This window comes from Mercenaria mercenaria, chromosome 5 (genome assembly GCF_021730395.1).
Source record: "Mercenaria mercenaria strain notata chromosome 5, MADL_Memer_1, whole genome shotgun sequence".
Taxonomy (NCBI): Eukaryota; Metazoa; Mollusca; class Bivalvia; order Venerida; family Veneridae; genus Mercenaria; species Mercenaria mercenaria.
The window spans coordinates 92371026-92390785 of NC_069365.1; the positions used below are offsets into that span (position 1 = coordinate 92371026).

General features: G+C 33.8%; 1 protein-coding gene across 5 annotated transcripts in view; it reads right to left on the reverse strand.

Moving 5' to 3' along the window:
• Window positions 1-5032: 5032 nt before the first annotated feature.
• The window catches only part of LOC123557942 (uncharacterized), a 52869-nt gene continuing 38141 nt past the window's right edge, over window positions 5033-19760 (reverse strand). For 4 of the 5 annotated variants that reach the window (XM_053544334.1, XM_053544333.1, XM_053544332.1 and 1 more), the window contains 9 exons: window positions 18796-18843; window positions 15659-15679; window positions 14225-14287; window positions 11567-11590; window positions 10243-10269; window positions 9531-9557; window positions 8941-8995; window positions 6388-8705; window positions 5036-6167 (listed from right to left, as the gene is read on the reverse strand). In XM_053544334.1, the coding sequence (XP_053400309.1) occupies window positions 6388-8705; window positions 8941-8995; window positions 9531-9557; window positions 10243-10269; window positions 11567-11590; window positions 14225-14287; window positions 15659-15679; window positions 18796-18843 (2583 nt within the window). In that variant the 3' untranslated portion in view covers window positions 5036-6167. Of the gene's footprint in view, window positions 6168-6387; window positions 8706-8940; window positions 8996-9530; window positions 9558-10242; window positions 10270-11566; window positions 11591-14224; window positions 14288-15658; window positions 15680-18795; window positions 18844-19760 lie in introns of all 5 variants that reach the window. The other variant, XM_053544331.1, reaches the window with a different exon arrangement.

A 19760-nucleotide genomic window follows, 5' to 3' on the forward strand; every position in this document is an offset into this window, starting at 1 on the left:
GTATAACGGTTTTTGGAAAGAACTGAATATTCTTTGGTTTTTTGTTATTCACCGGAAATTTAAAACGTGACATTACCTTAAACAACATCTGCTCCTAAAGCATTTAATTGACGTTGATGAAACTTGGCCTGGATGTTCTTTGGATAGTTCCCTTCAAACGTTGTGCAAAGAATTGAATTCCACACAGAACTCTGGTTGCCATGGCAACCGAAAGGAAAAACTTTAAAAATCTTTTTGTCCAAAACCGCAAGGCATGGAGCTTTTATATTTGGCATGTGACATTACCTAATGGTCCTCTATGAAGATTGTTCAAATTATGCCCCTGAGGTGAAAAGAGGCCCCGCCCCGGGGGTCCCAAGTTTTACATGTATCATTGCCTTGTTATCCTCTACCAAGATTGTTCAAATTATTACCCTGGGGTGAAAAGAGGCCCCGCCCCGGGGGTCCCAAGTTTTGCATAGACTTCTATAGGAAAAAACATTAAAAATCTTCTTGTCTGAAACCACAAGACCTAGGCTTTTGATATTTGCTATATTGCATTGCCTAGTAGTCCTCTACCAAGATTGTTCAAATTATGTCCCTGAGATGAAAAGAGGCCCTACCCAGGGGGTCCCACGTTTTACATAGACTTATATAGGAAACAAATCTTTAAAAATCTTCTTGCCTGAAACTGCAAGGCCTAGGCTTTTGATATTTGGTATGTTGCATTGCCTTGTGGTCCTCTACCAAAATTGTTTAAATTATACCAGGTGCTAACGCAAAGGAACCCTGGTTAAATTCTAATTTTGTTTCTTGCTTGTGGATGCTGTCATAGCCTATATCTATGTCCAATTGATAGAATAATTGATCTTACCAATCTACATACCAAATAAAAGAGATGATGATCAAAACCGTCTCGATTTACAAATTTTAATGGAATAAATGGAATACAAGACATTTAAAATTTATTACACGCAAATTCTTTTTGACAAAGAAACCAGGTATCACTTTCTATGATGGAAGTGCCTGCTTTACATATTATTTATGTTGACATAATTTTGTTTAATTAGAAAAATTTAGACAAAAATGCAATGTTAGGGCATATTTGGTGTAATTTTGCCGAAACAAAAATGCAATGGGTCTTACATGCACAAAAATACAACGGATTTGTATACAAACACGATCTCTCCTATTAGATGTTTATAATGACGTCATATGGAATACATGCTTACTGTTTCTGTGACACGCGTTTCTCCTTAATTTCTATTCAAATGTAAGACAATTTCAGTCACAGTACAGGTAATTCAAAGAACTCTTTGGGTGGTAATAGGAAACATTGTCAAATTTCAAAATATATTTGTTAGTTTTAAATTTATCCTAAAACAGGTGTAGGTAGTTTTACGTTTACTTTCTGTATTGCAACAGCAACATTGTGCGTTTCTGACCACGTTTGGTCTATTTTTAGAAACTCAGAAACATGTTATATATAATAACATATTGTGGCGTCAGAAATATCACTAATTCTTGCTTTTAGACATAAGGTATGTGATTATCTTCCAGCCACAATCATGCAGTCATCTGTAAAATGCGTATTCAATATCAAAGACAGAAGCGGCTATGACAAGATATATATCGACAATATAAAAGGTCATAGGTCCTGCTAAACCTCTATGCAATTACCTAATCTGCATTTTATTCATAACCACTCATACAACAGAAAAAAATGAAGAAGGAGAAAATTTCATTAAGTGATGAGAAAAGAAATACATGCATTATAATTACAAGGTAATATCACTATCAACATTTACTAAGAAAAATAGATTTAAATTCAGTAATGCTTTTAGAGGACGGACTAGCTTTCACAGCCAAGAGAAAATAAATACAAACAAAATATAGTTTTAACAAGATTCCGCCTTATTTATAACTATAACAACAAGTCGTGCTAATGGCATTTTTATAGACACTTATCACAAATTATAGAGGCTTTGTCTCATTGTTGACTTTCCAAACCTCTGCTATATTAATTGTTTGGTGCGGCTATAGATATATTATTCTTGAATTTGGACGTAGAAATCAAATTAATTCAATTATATTCAGCCATTTGATACTTGGCACTTCATTTCTGTAGAGGAAAGCGGATTTCAGCAAGATTAATACAGCGACTACTAAAAGTGCTTTCTCCATCTTTCTGTAATTTTGTACGAAATAAAAGAATTGGAGAGATGAAAGCATCTGTAAATTAAATTAAATCAGCTTTTAGGATACTCGCATCGGAATTAATTAAGAAATTCAATCAATTAATTTTGCGGTCTGTAAGAGGTTTAATTATTATGTACTGAGTATTAGATATCACATATATGTCGAGCTGGTTCAAGAGGCAAACACGTGCAAATATAAAATCCTCTGAGACAACTACTGTCCGACAAGGCAAGTAATGCATTTAAATATGTTATAACTGATCTATATGTGATAAATTGTGTGATATCAAAATGTGTGCATTAAGCGTTATGAAGAAAACGAACAAGTTATTATATTGATAATAATAACTAAAAATACATATCCATTCTAACAACATTTTTCTAAAGGTACTTTCTATTCGCATACATGCAAAAGAAACTTGACTAAATTGAGTTGGGTATTTATATATTTCAAAGGGATACACAAGTTACAAAAGCAATGTTACGGTAATAAAAACTGGGTCTGCTGCTGACCATAACAGAGATTTGTGTTTTCTTTCATTTCAGTACAAAACATTTGGTTATCTCCAAGCCATACTCGCATAATACAGAAACAATCAAAACAACAAAAAACAAAAAAGGTATTTTGGTTTCCGTAATATTGACCGCTAACCGCATAATGCAGTGATTTTAAGACGGACTTTTGTTTGGGTGGGGCTGGGGGCATTGAAAGTCGTCGTTATTACATGTAACCGCTTATCAAAGGTTACCGTTAGCACAAGTTGGAAAACTGTATTCTATTTCAATATTTTTCTTAGTTCAGTTACCTATCGAATACTGTGTATTTTAGTAAGGACAGAATCGCAGCCGCCAATACACTACTCCGCATTGAAAAAGGGTACATGAAATCATATACATGTACACACCGGCTGAGCACGTGTACACATTAACACAACAATGCAATGATAGTTGAACAAAAGTAACACACATTACGAAGGAGCGCATCAGGGCAGGGGTGAAACCATCACTGCGGAATGTAAACTAGTTCCATTATTACAAGACAGTGCAAACAAGTGACTGAAGCATGCTATGCAATACGAATAAAATCTGTAAAAAAATTCTTTGTATGGTGGCTGATTTCAGCCATTTCGTGTCGGCGGGGCGAAAACACGACAACACGAAAACACGAAAACTCGACAGATACCTAATTTGTCGAGTTTTCGTGTCGGCGGGGCGAAAACACGACAAATAAAGGGCGCCGACACGACAAATTTATACCCGCCAACACGAAAACTCGACAGATAAATCTGTCGTCTCGGCGCCCTTTAAACGTCGAGTTTTCGCGTAAAATTTGTCGTGTTTTCGCCCCGCCGACATGACAACACGAAAACACGAACACTCGACAAATTAGGTATTTGTCGTGTTTTCGTGTTGTCGTGTTTTCGCCCCGCCGACACGACAACACGAAATGGCAGAAATCAGCCACCATAGTAAAGGGGTTTAGAAGCATTTCTCTTTCTATTCGAACGAACCGCCACTTCGAAATTTATTTATATTCCTAAAAGCTGCATTAGGAGATTTGAGATTATAAAACAGTACATTCTCAGTCAATAATATGTCAGATGTCTATGGTGGCTGATTTCTGCCATTTCGTGTTGTCGTGTCGTCGGGGCGAAAACACGACGACACGAAAACTCGACAAATACCTAATTTGTCGAGTTTTCGTGTTTTCGTGTTGTCGTGTCGGCGGGGCGAAAACACGACAACACGAAAACACGAAAACTCGACAGATACCTAATTTGTCGAGTTTTCGTGTCGGCGGGGCGAAAACACGACAAATAAAGGGCGCCGACACGACAAATTTATACCCGCCAACACGAAAACTCGACAGATAAATCTGTCGTCTCGGCGCCCTTTAAACGTCGAGTTTTCGCGTAAAATTTGTCGTGTTTTCGCCCCGCCGACATGACAACACGAAAACACGAACACTCGACAAATTAGGTATTTGTCGTGTTTTCGTGTTGTCGTGTTTTCGCCCCGCCGACACGACAACACGAAATGGCAGAAATCAGCCACCATAGTAAAGGGGTTTAGAAGCATTTCTCTTTCTATTCGAACGAACCGCCACTTCGAAATTTATTTATATTCCTAAAAGCTGCATTAGGAGATTTGAGATTATAAAACAGTACATTCTCAGTCAATAATATGTCAGATGTCTATGGTGGCTGATTTCTGCCATTTCGTGTTGTCGTGTCGTCGGGGCGAAAACACGACGACACGAAAACTCGACAAATACCTAATTTGTCGAGTTTTCGTGTTTTCGTGTTGTCGTGTCGGCGGGGCGAAAACATGAAAACACGACAAATTTTATGCGAAAACTCGACGTTTAAAGGGTGCCGACACGACAGATTTATCTGTCGAGTTTTCGTGTTGGCGGGTATAAATTTGTCGTGTCGGCGCCTTTTATTTGTCGAGTTTTCGTGTTTTCGTGTCGGCGGGGCGAAAACACGACAACACGAAAACACAAAATCTCGACAAATTAGGTATCTGTCGAGTTTTCGTGTTGTCGTGTTTTCGCCCCACCGACACGAAAACACGAAATGGCAGAAATCAGCCACCATAGCTGTGGGCGCAAACATGACAGCACAACATGGCAGAAACGTGTCACCATAAAAGCAGTGTGTTTTCGATGACATAAGTAATCACAGATTGCGCCATTTGACATAATCCTACCAAAGCATAAGGTCAAAATATACTTCGCTCCATTCCTTCAGCATTTTAGAACGACATGTTGTCAGTTTCTTACCATAAACCTGTTAAATTCAGATAGCAATAATATTACCACTGACTTAGTTCATAAAGAAACACCTGTGACAAAATACGTCCATAATTAATTGAAAAATAAATAATTCCGTGTTCATAAGGTCTAACCAAATTTATTTCTATATACCATTGTTAACATCCATTTATGAAATAAAAGAAAACATGAACTATCATGATTGTAAAATGCTGCTTTTACATGAAAATACAATAAACCAACACAATTACAAATACAAAAGTCGTCTAAATCTCTGTTCAGAAAATATGTAAATTACTTATTTGATATCGTATATTTAAATATTTAGGTGTTGTTTGAGATCTTTTTTTTAAAAAAGCCAATGCATTTGTGCTAGTTTACTTATTTATTTAATAAATTTAAGCCGTTTTCTCGAGTTATCTCATGCTGTGGTAGTCGCCATATGACTATATGTGAAGTCGCAAAATCATATGACAAATCGTCAAATCAAGAATCAAGAATTTGACCATTAAAATCTAATTTTCATACTTTGACCATGGCAAAAATGAGAAACATCAAAAATGAAAAGCGGACAGTTACATCTTCAAGCAATTTTAGGCATTATCCTAACCAAGTCAGGTTATCAAAAGCATAGTAAATATACACCCATATCATCAAAATAAGATATCGTTATATATTTTAACTAAGCATTTAAATAAAATGTGAAAAATGTCGTTTCCACAATGATTTAAAGGATTTTAATTTTCTACACAATTATCTGTGTATCCTTTTAAACTAGATTAAACATTTTTTTTTTCAAAAAGTGATCTATTAATCTGAATACAGATATTTACATGGATATATTACACAACACTTTATTTCATATTTACATTGATTGAGACAGTAATGATATATTCTATCGAAGAATGTTATATTTCCAAATAGAATCTATCTAGCTGAGCATCGATACTGCTTAAAATCTTCAACTGTTTATAACTTTTATGTATGCACGATCATCCTAAAGTTAGTTTTTTAGTATGTGATATTTCATTTCTTTCATGACAGTCTTGTAGTATAAAACTATCGCCGTCGTCGTCGTCTTCGTCTTTGAAATGTATCTCAGAGATAACAAGTAAACGTTTCAATACACTTTTCCTGTTGCAGTTCTGATTTTATTTCAGGCATTTGCTGCGCTCTGTTGTCTGCGCGGTACATCCTCGTCATTATAATCGTGCCTGCAACGATATTCATGCAAACATTTATTTGACATTAAAGAGAAAGGTTGCATTGCAATTTACATTTAATGCAATCCATACTGAAAACCAATTTCATACTAATTATAGTTTTTGGTATATTGAAATACTGCACTTTCAAAATTATATATCTGCATGCCAGTAGTTCTACTTTTAATACCCATATCAAAGAATCGGAATTGAGCATACTGATCACACTTACTCATTGCTCTTTCATTTCATCAATTATATTTCGAATGATGTCCCAGTCAATTCGAACTTGTGGGGTTTTCTTTACTGCTTCCACCAAAACATCAATAGTTGCTCTATCAGCTTGTTGTTTTCGCCATTCCATTAGCATTTCGAATCTTTTCATGACAGCCGTTTGATTGTCCTCATTTAAAAGGTCTATTGCTACCTTGCTCAATCCCAATTCAATACCAAGTATCTCCCAATTCTCCCCAACCGATCTAGAAAATTTACTAAGCTGTTTTTCAGAAGGTATTCTATTTGGAATGTCATTCATCCTTATTTTGTCTTCCAGGAACCATTCTGACTTTGCCTCTGCTATAGGTATAGTATGATTCTCCAAATTCGGACAGGGAACGTTGTGTTTGCCTCTTACGAGTGACAGTTCAACGAGTTCACTTCCATCGATTCCATGGCTTTTGTGATTGCATCTGTAGCTCAATCTGTACGGTTGGTGTTGTTCGCTTGTGTTAAATTTTCTAAACTCATGATTTACAATTGCTTCCATAAATCGTCGGAAACTGTCACCCAAATATGCGGAACATCCAATACCTAAAACTTGAAGTTCTATAACTCTGTCTCTCAAATTCATTTTGATTATTCCTACTTGATACATGTCAAGCCTGAAGACAGCAAAGTCCTCAAACAATAATATTTGGTTGTGGAAGGAAGCAACACACCATTTGCCAAGAGCTGCAGCAAACAGTCGATGACAGACTGTTGGCAGTATAGCTGAATTCTCAAACAGCAGGGCAATCCGTATAATAGTTTGTCTTTTTCCCTGGAGAAAATCATCGATCTTCGTTTTTGTTATTCTGTTCTTCAGTAAGCTAGGAACTATGTACCAACCAAGACCTTCAGTCTTCTGACATTGCTCATCGAAAGACGTAACCTCTGATATGATATGATGTTTCTTCAGCAGGGAAAGTAGTACAGTCCTATTTGCCATGAAATGTTGGTCGTCATTCCTTCTCCACTGAAAGTCGATCAGGTCATTTTCAAGTCTTGCTTCCTTCACTAGCCGGCTCCATAATGGACGAATATTTGGATCTTTTTTACAAAACCTTTCTGATGTTATAATGCACTTAAATGCATTGATAAGGTATTGCGGATTGATCACGACGTATTCTGAGACTGGTTCTTCATCAAAATAGAACAATGTGCCCTTTGAATGGTGGTATTTCAGGAACAACTTGATTTGTTCTTCGTCATCCAGCGGAAAAATGTTTTCAGCGTCAATTTTCTTTACTTCATGAAATGAAATTATATTCTCGCTCTTTCTCTTTTGCAGAGACTCTTCTAGATGTATCCATTTTGCAGGTATTTTGACTTCTTTTGCCTTTTCCGTGCCTAACTTTATAATCTCCTTTCCTAACAACTCGATGCCATTATCTTCTGATGAAGTATTATCAACAGCAAAGTCTTTTGAATGTATATGCTTAATTACCTCCGTATTGTCAAAGAGCATTCTTACATCCTCAAAATATTTTTCAATACAATTCTGTTTGGTATTTCCATCTCCAGGTATCTTATCTTTGTGTGTTCCAACAAGAATAATGTGTGGTTCGGGACCATTCTGTGTGCCAACGAATGAATGGATGGAATTCATCCAGAATTTGATAAAGTATTCCATATTTCTGTCACCAGTCTCTGCAGGAAAATCCTCGTCCAAAATAATGTGTTCCATGCCAAGCGTAAGATCCATCACAAGAAGATATATCGCATTTCTGCTATGAAACATTGTATGTGTTGCATAAAATATATACTGACCACCAAAGTCCCATATGTCAAACGTTACAGGTAATTCTTTCTCTGTTTGGACAACTTCTTCTCTTGTTTCAGTTTTTATCAGGTACAAAAACGACAGAAACTCGTCGTTGATTTTGAAGTCAATTGGCGACTGTACTAATTCAGCACTTTCTACTTTATTTTCATGTATAGTTTCATCAATTTCTGAGCTTTGACCGATATTTTCCACCTCGTCAGGTTCTATTGAGCTGGCTATCATAAAAAGCCGACGAAGAGCGCTTGTATCATCATCGTTGTTAGATTTTACACAATGTATATTGCCATCATGTGACTCTTTGCATATGTACCGATCAATGTCTATTCCATTTGTTGTTTCAACTCCATCAATACTTTGCCCAACGAGTCGTCTTATAAGTGATGTTTTTCCTTGTGCAAAATTGCCAACAACATTTATCCGAATACAATGGTCAGTTTCTTTCCCGTCTTGTAGAGCTTTTGTATAGAGACGTCTAGTGTAAGGATCATCGTCAATCTCATCCGGAACTAATAAACACATGAAAAATATTTCAATGTAAAGTAAGTTAAGGACATTTTGAATTTTAATTAATGTATGGATGTCTGGTTCAAATCATTTTACAAGTAATATATTGAATAACATGGAAATTTCGTTCAAAACCTAGACTAGCAGCCGAAAACGTTAAACTTCATTAGAAACACTTATATGCGATGAATTAAGTATTTGAACGGTAAGAAATCCTGAGCTGAAATATCTTGCTACCTTTAACCATTCCGTCTGTTTTTGCACTGATGGGATTATTGCTTCCGTTCGAAGTCTGAAAAGATCCAGAAACACTTGGGTTACATCATAAAATAAAAATGTGGAAAACCACAGGTCGCCCAACACGACATAAACGAAAATGTTGCAGGCTCGATTTGATTGAGCCTGTTCATGGACGGTAGTGGAAATGCAAGCTACCCCTTACGCCCCTAGCACCGGCTTAAGCGGAACTCTATTCCAAAGTTATTGAATGATCCCAAATTACCAGAAAATATAACGAGACTAAAGCCTTTAACTGATCAGGGATTTAAAAAGAAAACTATTAATATTTAGGTCTAAAACTGCCCCGGGGAAAATGTGAATTAGCTTAATTAATTGAAAAACAGACGACTTCTTAAAATAAGTTAAAATCCATAGAATTCCACAAGGTTATTATGTTGACGACGGAAAGAGAAAATGTCTTTTCCTAAATTTACGTCTCAATTCACGAATCTAGAAATATGAGGAATTTAAACAAAGTTTATACCCTACAAATATGTTTAGTTCAGATATGTTGATATTTATAACGTGGAAAAAGTAAATATACTTACATCCTTTCTTTGTCTTTCTTGAGCTTCCTGTAATATGAATCATTTAAATTGTCATTTAAATAAAGGGTATGTTTACCACATAATTTTGCTACAGGATCTTAAACGCAGATACAGATAATAACTTTTATTTCGACAATGATATTTTATATAACCAACTTTTGTCCATTAACCCTTACCATGTTAAATTTCTATAATAAACTTGTCCATCTTCCAATTAGACAGTACCATTAACTGTTAAAAGGGGTGCTTACCAAAAAGATACTGGCTGGATAGCGAACAGTGCAGATCATGATCAGACTGCACAGATGTTCAGGCACATCATGATCTACACTGGTCGTAAAGGCACAATCAGTCGTGTTCAGCATGATAAGGGTTAGGACTTTCATGCCCGAGTGATTAGTTCTCTGACGAGTCTGAGTAACTTCCAGTCTCCACTGTGTCTCCACAAAAGTGCTATTCATTTAAAGTGAGGAATCCATTAAGTATAATTATAAAAGGTTATAATTCTATTCAGGTACCTTCATGTACCTTGAAAAGAATGATTGCAAAGGGTACCTAAGTTATTTTAAACATTGTGTCACGTGAACGTGTTTCAATTTAACTTACTTTAAGTGAAAACCCATCAAAACGAGAAGACAAAAAAGTTCCCTCTATAATTGCATGATTAAACTAATTGCTTGATAAAAAGCGAAAAAAGAATTAATTCACTTACTCTAACTTTATCCAAGAACCACTGATCCTGTAACAGAAAATTGTTTTCATCGATTTCATTCAAATACAAAATGTCATATTTAAGTATTGAAGAAACCTTAAACATGTTCTTGCTTACATATGAAAAATATTATAAATAGGCAATAAAGATATACGAAACAATAATATGATTCCTACATAGCACAATGAAAGGTCAACACAGATGTCATATTTAAGGTATCCGATCCACAAATAGGTAAAATTTTAATGCCTGGTGACCCCATGTTTTTTTTTTTTTGTATCATTTTGAAGACTAGTGTCTGCTGAACAAGAATTAGTAAAAAAGATAACCATAAATAATATGCAAGACTCATTAAAGTCATGGTTTTGACTGCGAAAATGATAAATTTTACACTGTTAGAACTGGATTTCTGTTGAAGTATCATTGAAGACAATAAAGTAAAAAAATGAAAATTCTGTAACAGATTTTTGTCCTGTAATATATTTTTTCTTTTTCGTTTCAATACACTTCCAAATGATACCAAAATTATATGAGCTTACCAGGCACCAACATTTGATATAATTTAATAGCACTGTTATATAGAACTTGCTTATTTGTGGATCGGATACCTTAAGATATGAAGAAACCTTATTCTCCCTAAACATGTTCTTGCTTACATGTGGAAGACTAATGCAACCATCGATATTGAACAAGATAAACAAATTACTCCTTTATAATCGTCTACATTTGGACAAATGAATGAAGGGGTGGTCGGTGTGATACGCGTAAAAGTTGTAAACTGACTTGGAAATATTTTGCTTGAGACCATGTATGCTTTTATTTTAAAAATGTGCTGTTCCGTATCAGACTAGCGCATTGACTTTAAGTCTCGTATTAAAGACCAATGTCAGACTTAAACTGACGTATTATTTATGATTTAAAAATTGTGTATCGAGAGATTTGCACGAGCCAATATATCGCGCGACGTAAGTGCAATATAATTCTGTGAAGGCACTGCATATTTGTCGATGCAAAATCCTTTTATCAAATACGCATTTACCCTTCTAACTTTTATATAATTTATAAAATATAGCTATGTTTGTTTTGCGTAGAATTTAAAAGATCGTAGTTGATAAAACTTTAACGCGCTAATACTGAAACTAATTATACCATTTTATCCTAAAGTTTTATTGCATTGCATACACTGTTTCCAGGGAGCCGTATCACAGATTTTGAAAAGTAATGAATGTTGCAATTTGAGTAACCATTAGTCATTGCGTTTATAAGAAAATACAATTTACAGACATTTAATATCAAAACACTGTAACAAGGTCAGTTTACTCACACCTCTTTCAGGCTTCAGGTTTTTCTGAAATAGTAAGAATAGTGATATAAGTGTCCTCAAGCATCATAAACAACTGATATGCGAATCAATGTTTAGATTCAATGAATTATATACTCTACATTGCCCATTAATTTCATTGTTATTTTAAATATCATAAAACATTGTGTCATAGGCGTAGAGTTTAGTAGATCCCATCATATTTCCAGCTGTAAGGTATAGGTCATTAATAAAAATGTGAACCGGAAGAGGTCCTAAAATTGACCCTTGAAGCATACAACACAAAAACCTTTTTATTACTTGAGAGACTTTACTATTTACTTGTATGACGATTATTAAGGTACAAAATAAACCGTCCAATTTTCCGATTTTTGGTCCAGTACATTTATTAAAAAAATGAAATAACCACCCCCCCCCACCCCCGCTGCCCCCCCCCCAAAAAAAAACAAAACAAAAAACAAAAACAAACAAACAAACAAACAAAAACAAGGAGAACTATCCAACAGGAAAGCCACGTTCGATAAACGCAGCCTCCCAAATCTGTAACCCAACATACGTCTGTGCATAAGACCAACGCACGCACGCACGCACGCACGCACGCACGCACAAAGAACGAATACAGGAACACAATATTGCACCATCTTGGAACGGTCAGTGGAAAAAAACACCACTGGAGAGCTTAAACCGGTTAATGGCGCACCTAACCTCACCCAAGGTCACAAGACTTTGTAAATAAAACCCATCCTTCCCAGGTGAATCCATAACACGCGCAAAAGCAACAGAAGGCATGTAATGTAAATCATAAATGCTGCAAAATTGCCATGGCCTAAAATCTTACGAAGTTTTTAAACCACATTACCATAAAAATCGGGGTTTGATATAACTTCTCGCAAGTGTCTTTAAATTACTGTTGAATTTTAGTACCAAATCTGAATTAAGACAGTAAAAATTAGCAAAGTATTTGCGTAATTAATGATTACAGTAGCCTTGCTGAAGCTTATTAGTAACATATTGATAACGTCCATTGAAATCCTCAACATGAATAACCCAAATAAACCAAGAAATATATATCCCATAAGAAGTTGCCTTGGATACCCCTCCCCCCTTCATCACATTGTGAGGAAATTACAATACTAAAATCATCCCTCTTGTTTTGTATGCGTAATATTGTTATAAAAAGGGAGATGTAAATGGAAAGATGACCAAACGTAGCATTCTACCTGGCAAAAGTCTGTTGAATTAGGGCAATTAGTTTGTCATTTATTGAATTATGAGGTTAAGCGGTACACAAATTAAAAAACTGATTGTCAATGGATTTCGCCAGATTTATTTACTGACCAAACTAATTGTTTACCAGAGTTTTCTTCTACTTTATCGTAATATCTTTTAACAAGGTCTTTTAAAGCATGATGTTAATAAATTCAGAAACAAGGTCTTGAATTAGCGATGAAACGAGCTCCATATGGTTGATCATGTGATTTAGGAATCCAATACATGTTTAGAAGTTTAACTTGCCGGTCATTTATACGAACTTTCAAATTAGAAACTTCAGTGATGTAACCAGTAATCAGATGTTTCCAATAGAAGGACTCATCCTATATGCTTTAGTACTATTTAATTCGTTTTGTAAAAGATTAATATAATGTAGACGTAAAATGATTATAGTATTGTTGGGCGCCTTGTCTGCTTGAAATAAAACATACTTGGAAATATTTTTTCAGATGTCTTATTTTTTTTTAAAGTAAACTTTGGTTTAGGTGGAAGTAGTTGTTCATTTGTATTATTTTCATTTTATCTGTTAAATTTTTAATTACAACCAAAGAATATCCAGGTCTACAACGTCAAATGTCTTTCTATATTTTAATAACGCTGCAACAAGTTACCCTCATTTATTGCATTCGACTATTTATTAAAGTTGAGAATTAGGCCTTGAGAATCAAAACTCAAACAACACCAAATCATAGAAAGAAAGAGTTGTTTGACATGAAAATTGAACAGCATGTTAAACATGTATATTACTTTGGAACGGAAACAATGTTAAAGTGCGAGGGAGTGTTTTTACCGGGTATTGAAATTTTCTGCAGTTATGAAAATACTTTAAAATTGTTTTAAGTTGAATTATGAGAAACCATCGTTATAATTATAATTTCTCTGTATTGAAGAGTTACGTGTGAAAATATAGGGTATAGTACGGAACCGTTACTCACACACTCAAGACTGTAAATGATCATTCTCTAGGGACATGCTTAATGCTAAGATCAAAAGCCACTGGACTGTTAGTTATATCAGAGGCTCGAACCGTGACGTAAGGTATGGCGACCGGAGCGTACGCTACTCCCAGACTATGTCACACTCTCCAAATAAAACTTAGGGATGCCGATAAAGTGTTCAGTTTTAAAACTCACATTTCTTTGTTAAATGCTTTGCCTTCTTTATTTAATGGATTATGCATGTATCTTAAAACAATACTTTAGTTTAGTTTCTTATTTTAGAGACCTATATCATAAAATTAACATTGCAATCTTTAGAATTGTAATTATTTGTATCGTTTTGCTTGTCGCAGTACGGCATTTGTGACATACTATATACAAAGAGCGCTATATAAATGTGGAATAATTATAATGATAATAATGATAATAATATAAGGTAACTGATACTTACCAAAGATAATTCCCTAGTAATGTTTTCCTTTATCACACTTTTTCTCCAAGGGTCAAAGAAATTCTACAATAAGTTAACGACTGATGTACTATTACAGTGCAGGAGACAGTAAAGCATAGTTTGTACAATAATTCATTATACGGAGACTGAAGTTCAGGTGTTTAAAGTTATAAACACTAATTTAGGAATATCAAGGAAAGGGACCAATATTCTGAAATATTGTATAGAGACTTAAGCTTTTCCTCAATAGCATTTCTTGCTTATGTAAGGTTAAATCGTATCTCTTTAGAATTAAGATCATTTCAGAAACAAAATCAAGAAGAAATACACAATACTCTGTTTAAAATCTCTATCAGTTTAATCGGTAAATTAAAAAAAAATTTTAACAGTGTTTAAATCGAAAATTTTAAAAATCTTTAAAGGTGGTCAATCACATTTAAACAACATTTAATGAAATTTTTTACTTTTTGTATATTCTGGTAGAGAATTATTTAAGGAACAAAAAGACCGATTACATAGAGTTAGATACCTATTTGAAATGTAGTTTTCAATATTTTTATAAAATTTTGTAATTACTCCCCTTTAATATGAAAGTATATAAAAAAGCTGGGTATTTCTTTTTATCTCGATACAATGTCTAGTTTTACATTTGCATTTGATAGACATATCAACTATTGAACAATCTGAACCAAAATGCAAGTTTAAAAGCTGTGTGTAGCTTCTGAATTCATTTATTTCCAATCTATCTTGGTTGCGCAACCAAGATAGGCAAAGGGAGGTAATAATAATTTTTCAAACTTGCGTTTCTAATGAATTCCATCTAAATACATAATTTTTAATGCAAATATTTTACAAATATATTACAATATGTCTAATATTTATACATTTCCTTAGGCAAAGTATGTTTATCAAATTTATACTTATGATAAAATAACTCTATCTTGGTTGGGCAACCAGGATAGGAAAATGAAATTTTAAAAATACCTCCAGTGAAAATCTAATTTGTATTAAGTGTTAAGTGAACATAAATGAGTGTAAATGATCAGATGCTAAAGTTTCGAACAAATCCGTTAAATGGCCAAATTCTGATTATCCACCTTTAACAGTGTACATTTTGTAAATCGTAAATTTGGGTGACATTATCGTATTCTATAATTATTTGCACAATGCATTTTTCTTATGAGAACTTAATGCATTGTTTACAATCATTTTCCTTTACTTGAAGGAAACTATTTTAATATCTATTCATCAGAATCCAAAAAGGGACAGAAAGGGTGCAAAATTTGAGAAAGGTACATATTACATTTTAAATGCGGACAGGCTAAGACACTCGTTGCCGCAATTAGTACAACACGATGAGCATATCAACCACATTTTGGAGTCTGTGTAATAAAAGATATATAACTGCTGTTAAAATCAAATGGCTATACATACTTCGAATGCATCTTCATTGCTCTGAAAAAGAAACATACGTGAAAATTTTGTACTCGTGTTCTGAACGAAATATTAAAGTTCCTTAGGGTTTTAAATTTTATGTTAAACTGTCCAAATCGATGTTATGCATAATCACATGCTTAGAAAAATGCTACTTTTAATACTGCACATGAACTTTTACTGTCAGAGGTATAAAGGGAGGTAATCAGAAACAATGGATTCGATAAAACCTTCTATTGTGTTTATTAATATTCAAACCGTTGACAAATATCTGAGAAAACAACAATTAGAAATAGGCTTCAACAAGACATTAATATATTTTATGTTCATAACAGAAATTGTGACTGCCACATTTTAAACATAAGTATTATGGACCTTAAAAGGGTTTTACCAGGCACCCTTCGACAATCATAAAGTTAAAATGTTGGGACAGATTTATTTCAGGCATTGATTTATAAATCGAACTCAGGGTCAGAACTGAGATCATAATGATTTATGACTGCAATTAAACAGAAAAAAATTGTCGTCCTTTCAGAATATTATATAGAAAACAGAAAATGGACCAACACGACAGAATGAAAATATTGCAGGCTTGATTCAACAATGTTTTAGTAAAATGTTATGGCCGTTGCCCAAGAACTAGGGCCGGTTACCGGTATATTAAAAGAAAAAATGTCAGAACTTTAAACTAATTCCCACATGAAGTTTTATTAATGATTTTCTATCTTTTGTTTTGTATACAATACAGGAAAAAAACAGTCCTCAAAAGAAATCCAAGCTAAACTCTAAAAAAATTAGGTGATATTTCCACGATTGCCACTACTGTTTAAATTTTGGCGCTCCCACATAATTTACAAGATGTGATTCAGTATTTACGTTTGAAAGGATGGAATGCTGTAAAAAATTGCTAATCATTAAAAAAGGACATGTTATTTCGCCATTATATCAGGAACCGGCTATCAGCGATAATGATCTTTTGGGAGAGCGCTTGTGTCTCAATTTCGTTCGTACTTAGTTCTTCTCAATACCGAAATTAAATAAATTTAACTGTTGCTTTTAAGCTGTCTAAATCCTTTATGTGTTGTATTTTCCGTTCTAGATATGCTAGAAAATCGCATGACTCAATAGTTGTACTATTAACCCGGAATATACGAAAGAAAAATCAGAAATTTCTTCATGTGCTAGGTATTCCTTTCAATACACTAGAATTTGTAAGGTACATGTAGGCGTTAAATTGTCGTTTTAGTCAAATATTTATATGGTTAAATATGGCTGATGGATTTATTCAGCAGGTCTAAATGGTATTTTTTAAAACACACATTTTGTTACGCAGCTAGCTGTGCCCAAAATAATTACTTATCATTATATTCAATCCAAGGACACTGGCATGACTATGATATGAGTAGTCATAATATTCAAATAATAATTTTTATTCAGGTCTTTATTATTGTCTGAAAAGTACAGAAAAAATACGAGGTAATAAATTTATGTTTAATTGATATTACTGATAGCAGCTTTTAAGTATATTAAAATAAATGTAATGTGTGCACGCTTGTCAATGATCTGTTACATTGTATGATAAGACCGGTTATGTGTATGCTCTTAACAGCGACGAGATATAACGCGTGTCATTTGACAAGGTGTTAATTGAAAACTTTTGCAAATATATGACCACGTTTTAAAAAAATAATTCGCGTGTATGAATTGCACGTTTTTCTTATATTTTATAAATTGGATAAACACTATTTACTTAAAGTGAGATAAATTTTTCCACTGCAAAAATTTAATTGGTATTCAAATTTACCTTGTATTTTGAGAAAAAATATAATATATTCGTAAAATTTGTATACGTAAGAAACTATTAAATGTTTGAAAAGTCTAGATAACTATTGAATAACTTTTATCTATTCGTAGTGTGTGTATTTGGTTAATTGTAGCTAAAAATATTTTAATGTCGCAGACTGTTCTTTATAATTATATGAAAATAAATAAAATACTACTTTTATATACCAGGTATAATTGTAGCAAACCAATTTGCAGGAAATAGACAAGATTTGAAATAACGGGACCGCTTTATTTTAATTCCATTTAAAGTTTTCCTGATTTAAGTAAAATTATTATTATAAACATTATTACATTTAAGTTTGATAAAAGTGAAATTTCATTATGATACATTAAGTACTTTGCAATAAACGCGGTTGCAAATAGTGCGTAAAATCATTCGTTAAGTGCATGAATGTGCGCCTTGGAAAACCTTACCTGGATTTCGCAGTGAATGCCGGTAATTCACCGCGATCCGTTGAGATTTTTCATCGCGTATCGCCGTAGACATTATCTATAGTAGATCCGGTCTTACAAAATCATCGCGATTATCACATCTCAGTTGTGTTTCAATTAACAATCTAGCGATTTCCACCGGGTAATATTTGTGCCTATTTACGCGAAAGCAAATCGCGGGCGTCTGAAACACTTTACGCTGTTAAAACACCACTGATATCTGGCATTGAAGCAGCCTCCTAGAAGTGTTCCGATTGGTCACACACTTCCCGATTAAAGAAGCAACTTTAGTCGTAACTGTTTATGGATTTCGAGCAAATATTGATGATATCAAGTACCTACCCATCTTCAGTCACACTGTGAATACATTTATATTGTACGAAACCCCTATAAATATTTTCTATTGTTTCTGACTTTGAGATACACATGTTTGGTGTTCAAATCCTTTTAACTGCAATGCAAACGAGTTTGTTTGAGAAATATGTATGTATAAGTTTGGACACCTATATTCTGATTTTGACACCACGACACTTCTTGACAGAGATGGTAAAACACTAAATGTAGCCTACCAGCACTTGCTAGAAGTCTTATAATATCTTTTTTCCCCCTGATATTCAAAGAAAACATAAATGCAGCATATGGTCCACAGTAATGAACACAGTACGTATTAGACGTTACTTCAGAATTCCAGATGCAATATCTCAAAAATGTGCCAAGATATTTTTGAGGACTTTTTTCTAAGTTTCCATTCCTTACATACTACTTATTCTACATTAAAACCTTTGCGTTGGAATTAGTTCTACACACAACGTTAAAACGACCAGCCTAAACTGAAACCTTCTGAAGCAAATAATATTTACCTTTTTTTCTATTTCATATCGTTTACGGAATCGTTGTATAGTATCGTTCTGAAATGAAAAATTACAATTTACTTAAAATACTTTCCATTTTAACGCCAATTTAATAGAAATGTCAACACAAAGCAATTCACATGAGACTTAAAACAAACATGTACACATAAGGAAAACAACTAAGGACGTTCTATAATTTTATGTACTACCATGAAGAATATTTTGCGTTTAATTTCGGGAATTACTGTACCTGTTGAAATTTCTAAAAAATAATCTAAGAAGACTACGCAAGTAATTGGACAAAATATATTAGGTAAATAATCCGGTCGACATACATTTGTACAGTATGTTGCATTTACATACAGTAAATAAACTGAATTGTACTAATGTACTAATGCATAATAAATTTATGCATTATGGAGTTTCTTGACCTCGTACCTCCTTTAACTTCGTTGTAAATGCATGGTAAGGATACGCAGCAGTTTTGATATCGTTAGATAAAATTTTATAAAACATTGTCAATACTGTAGTTGAATATTTTCAACATGATCTTCCTCAATCCTTAGCAGACTCTTTGTCTTTGTAAACTCTAGTTCGAGCTGTAAAATTGTTATCTGTGATCAAATACGAGATTAATGGCCAAAAACATGTAAAACCACGTTTAAACTCAATGGATATATATTTTCTACTACTCAATCTACGCTTTAAATCCGTAAAGCAAAGGTTACAAAAGTCACATCTGATCAACGCACAACATGTTCGCACAAACATATATAAAATAGCAAAATTAAAGAATTATATGAACATCTATTCGATGCTTTGCAACACACTCAAGCAATATGGAAGCACCGCATTTATTGTATATTTACTAAACCATTGCATCCTAGCAAACATAACTGTCAAAAATCACAGGCTACATAGCAGTGCAATATTGTAACAATAACTAATTACCCTTGTTTCAATTTACGAGACTT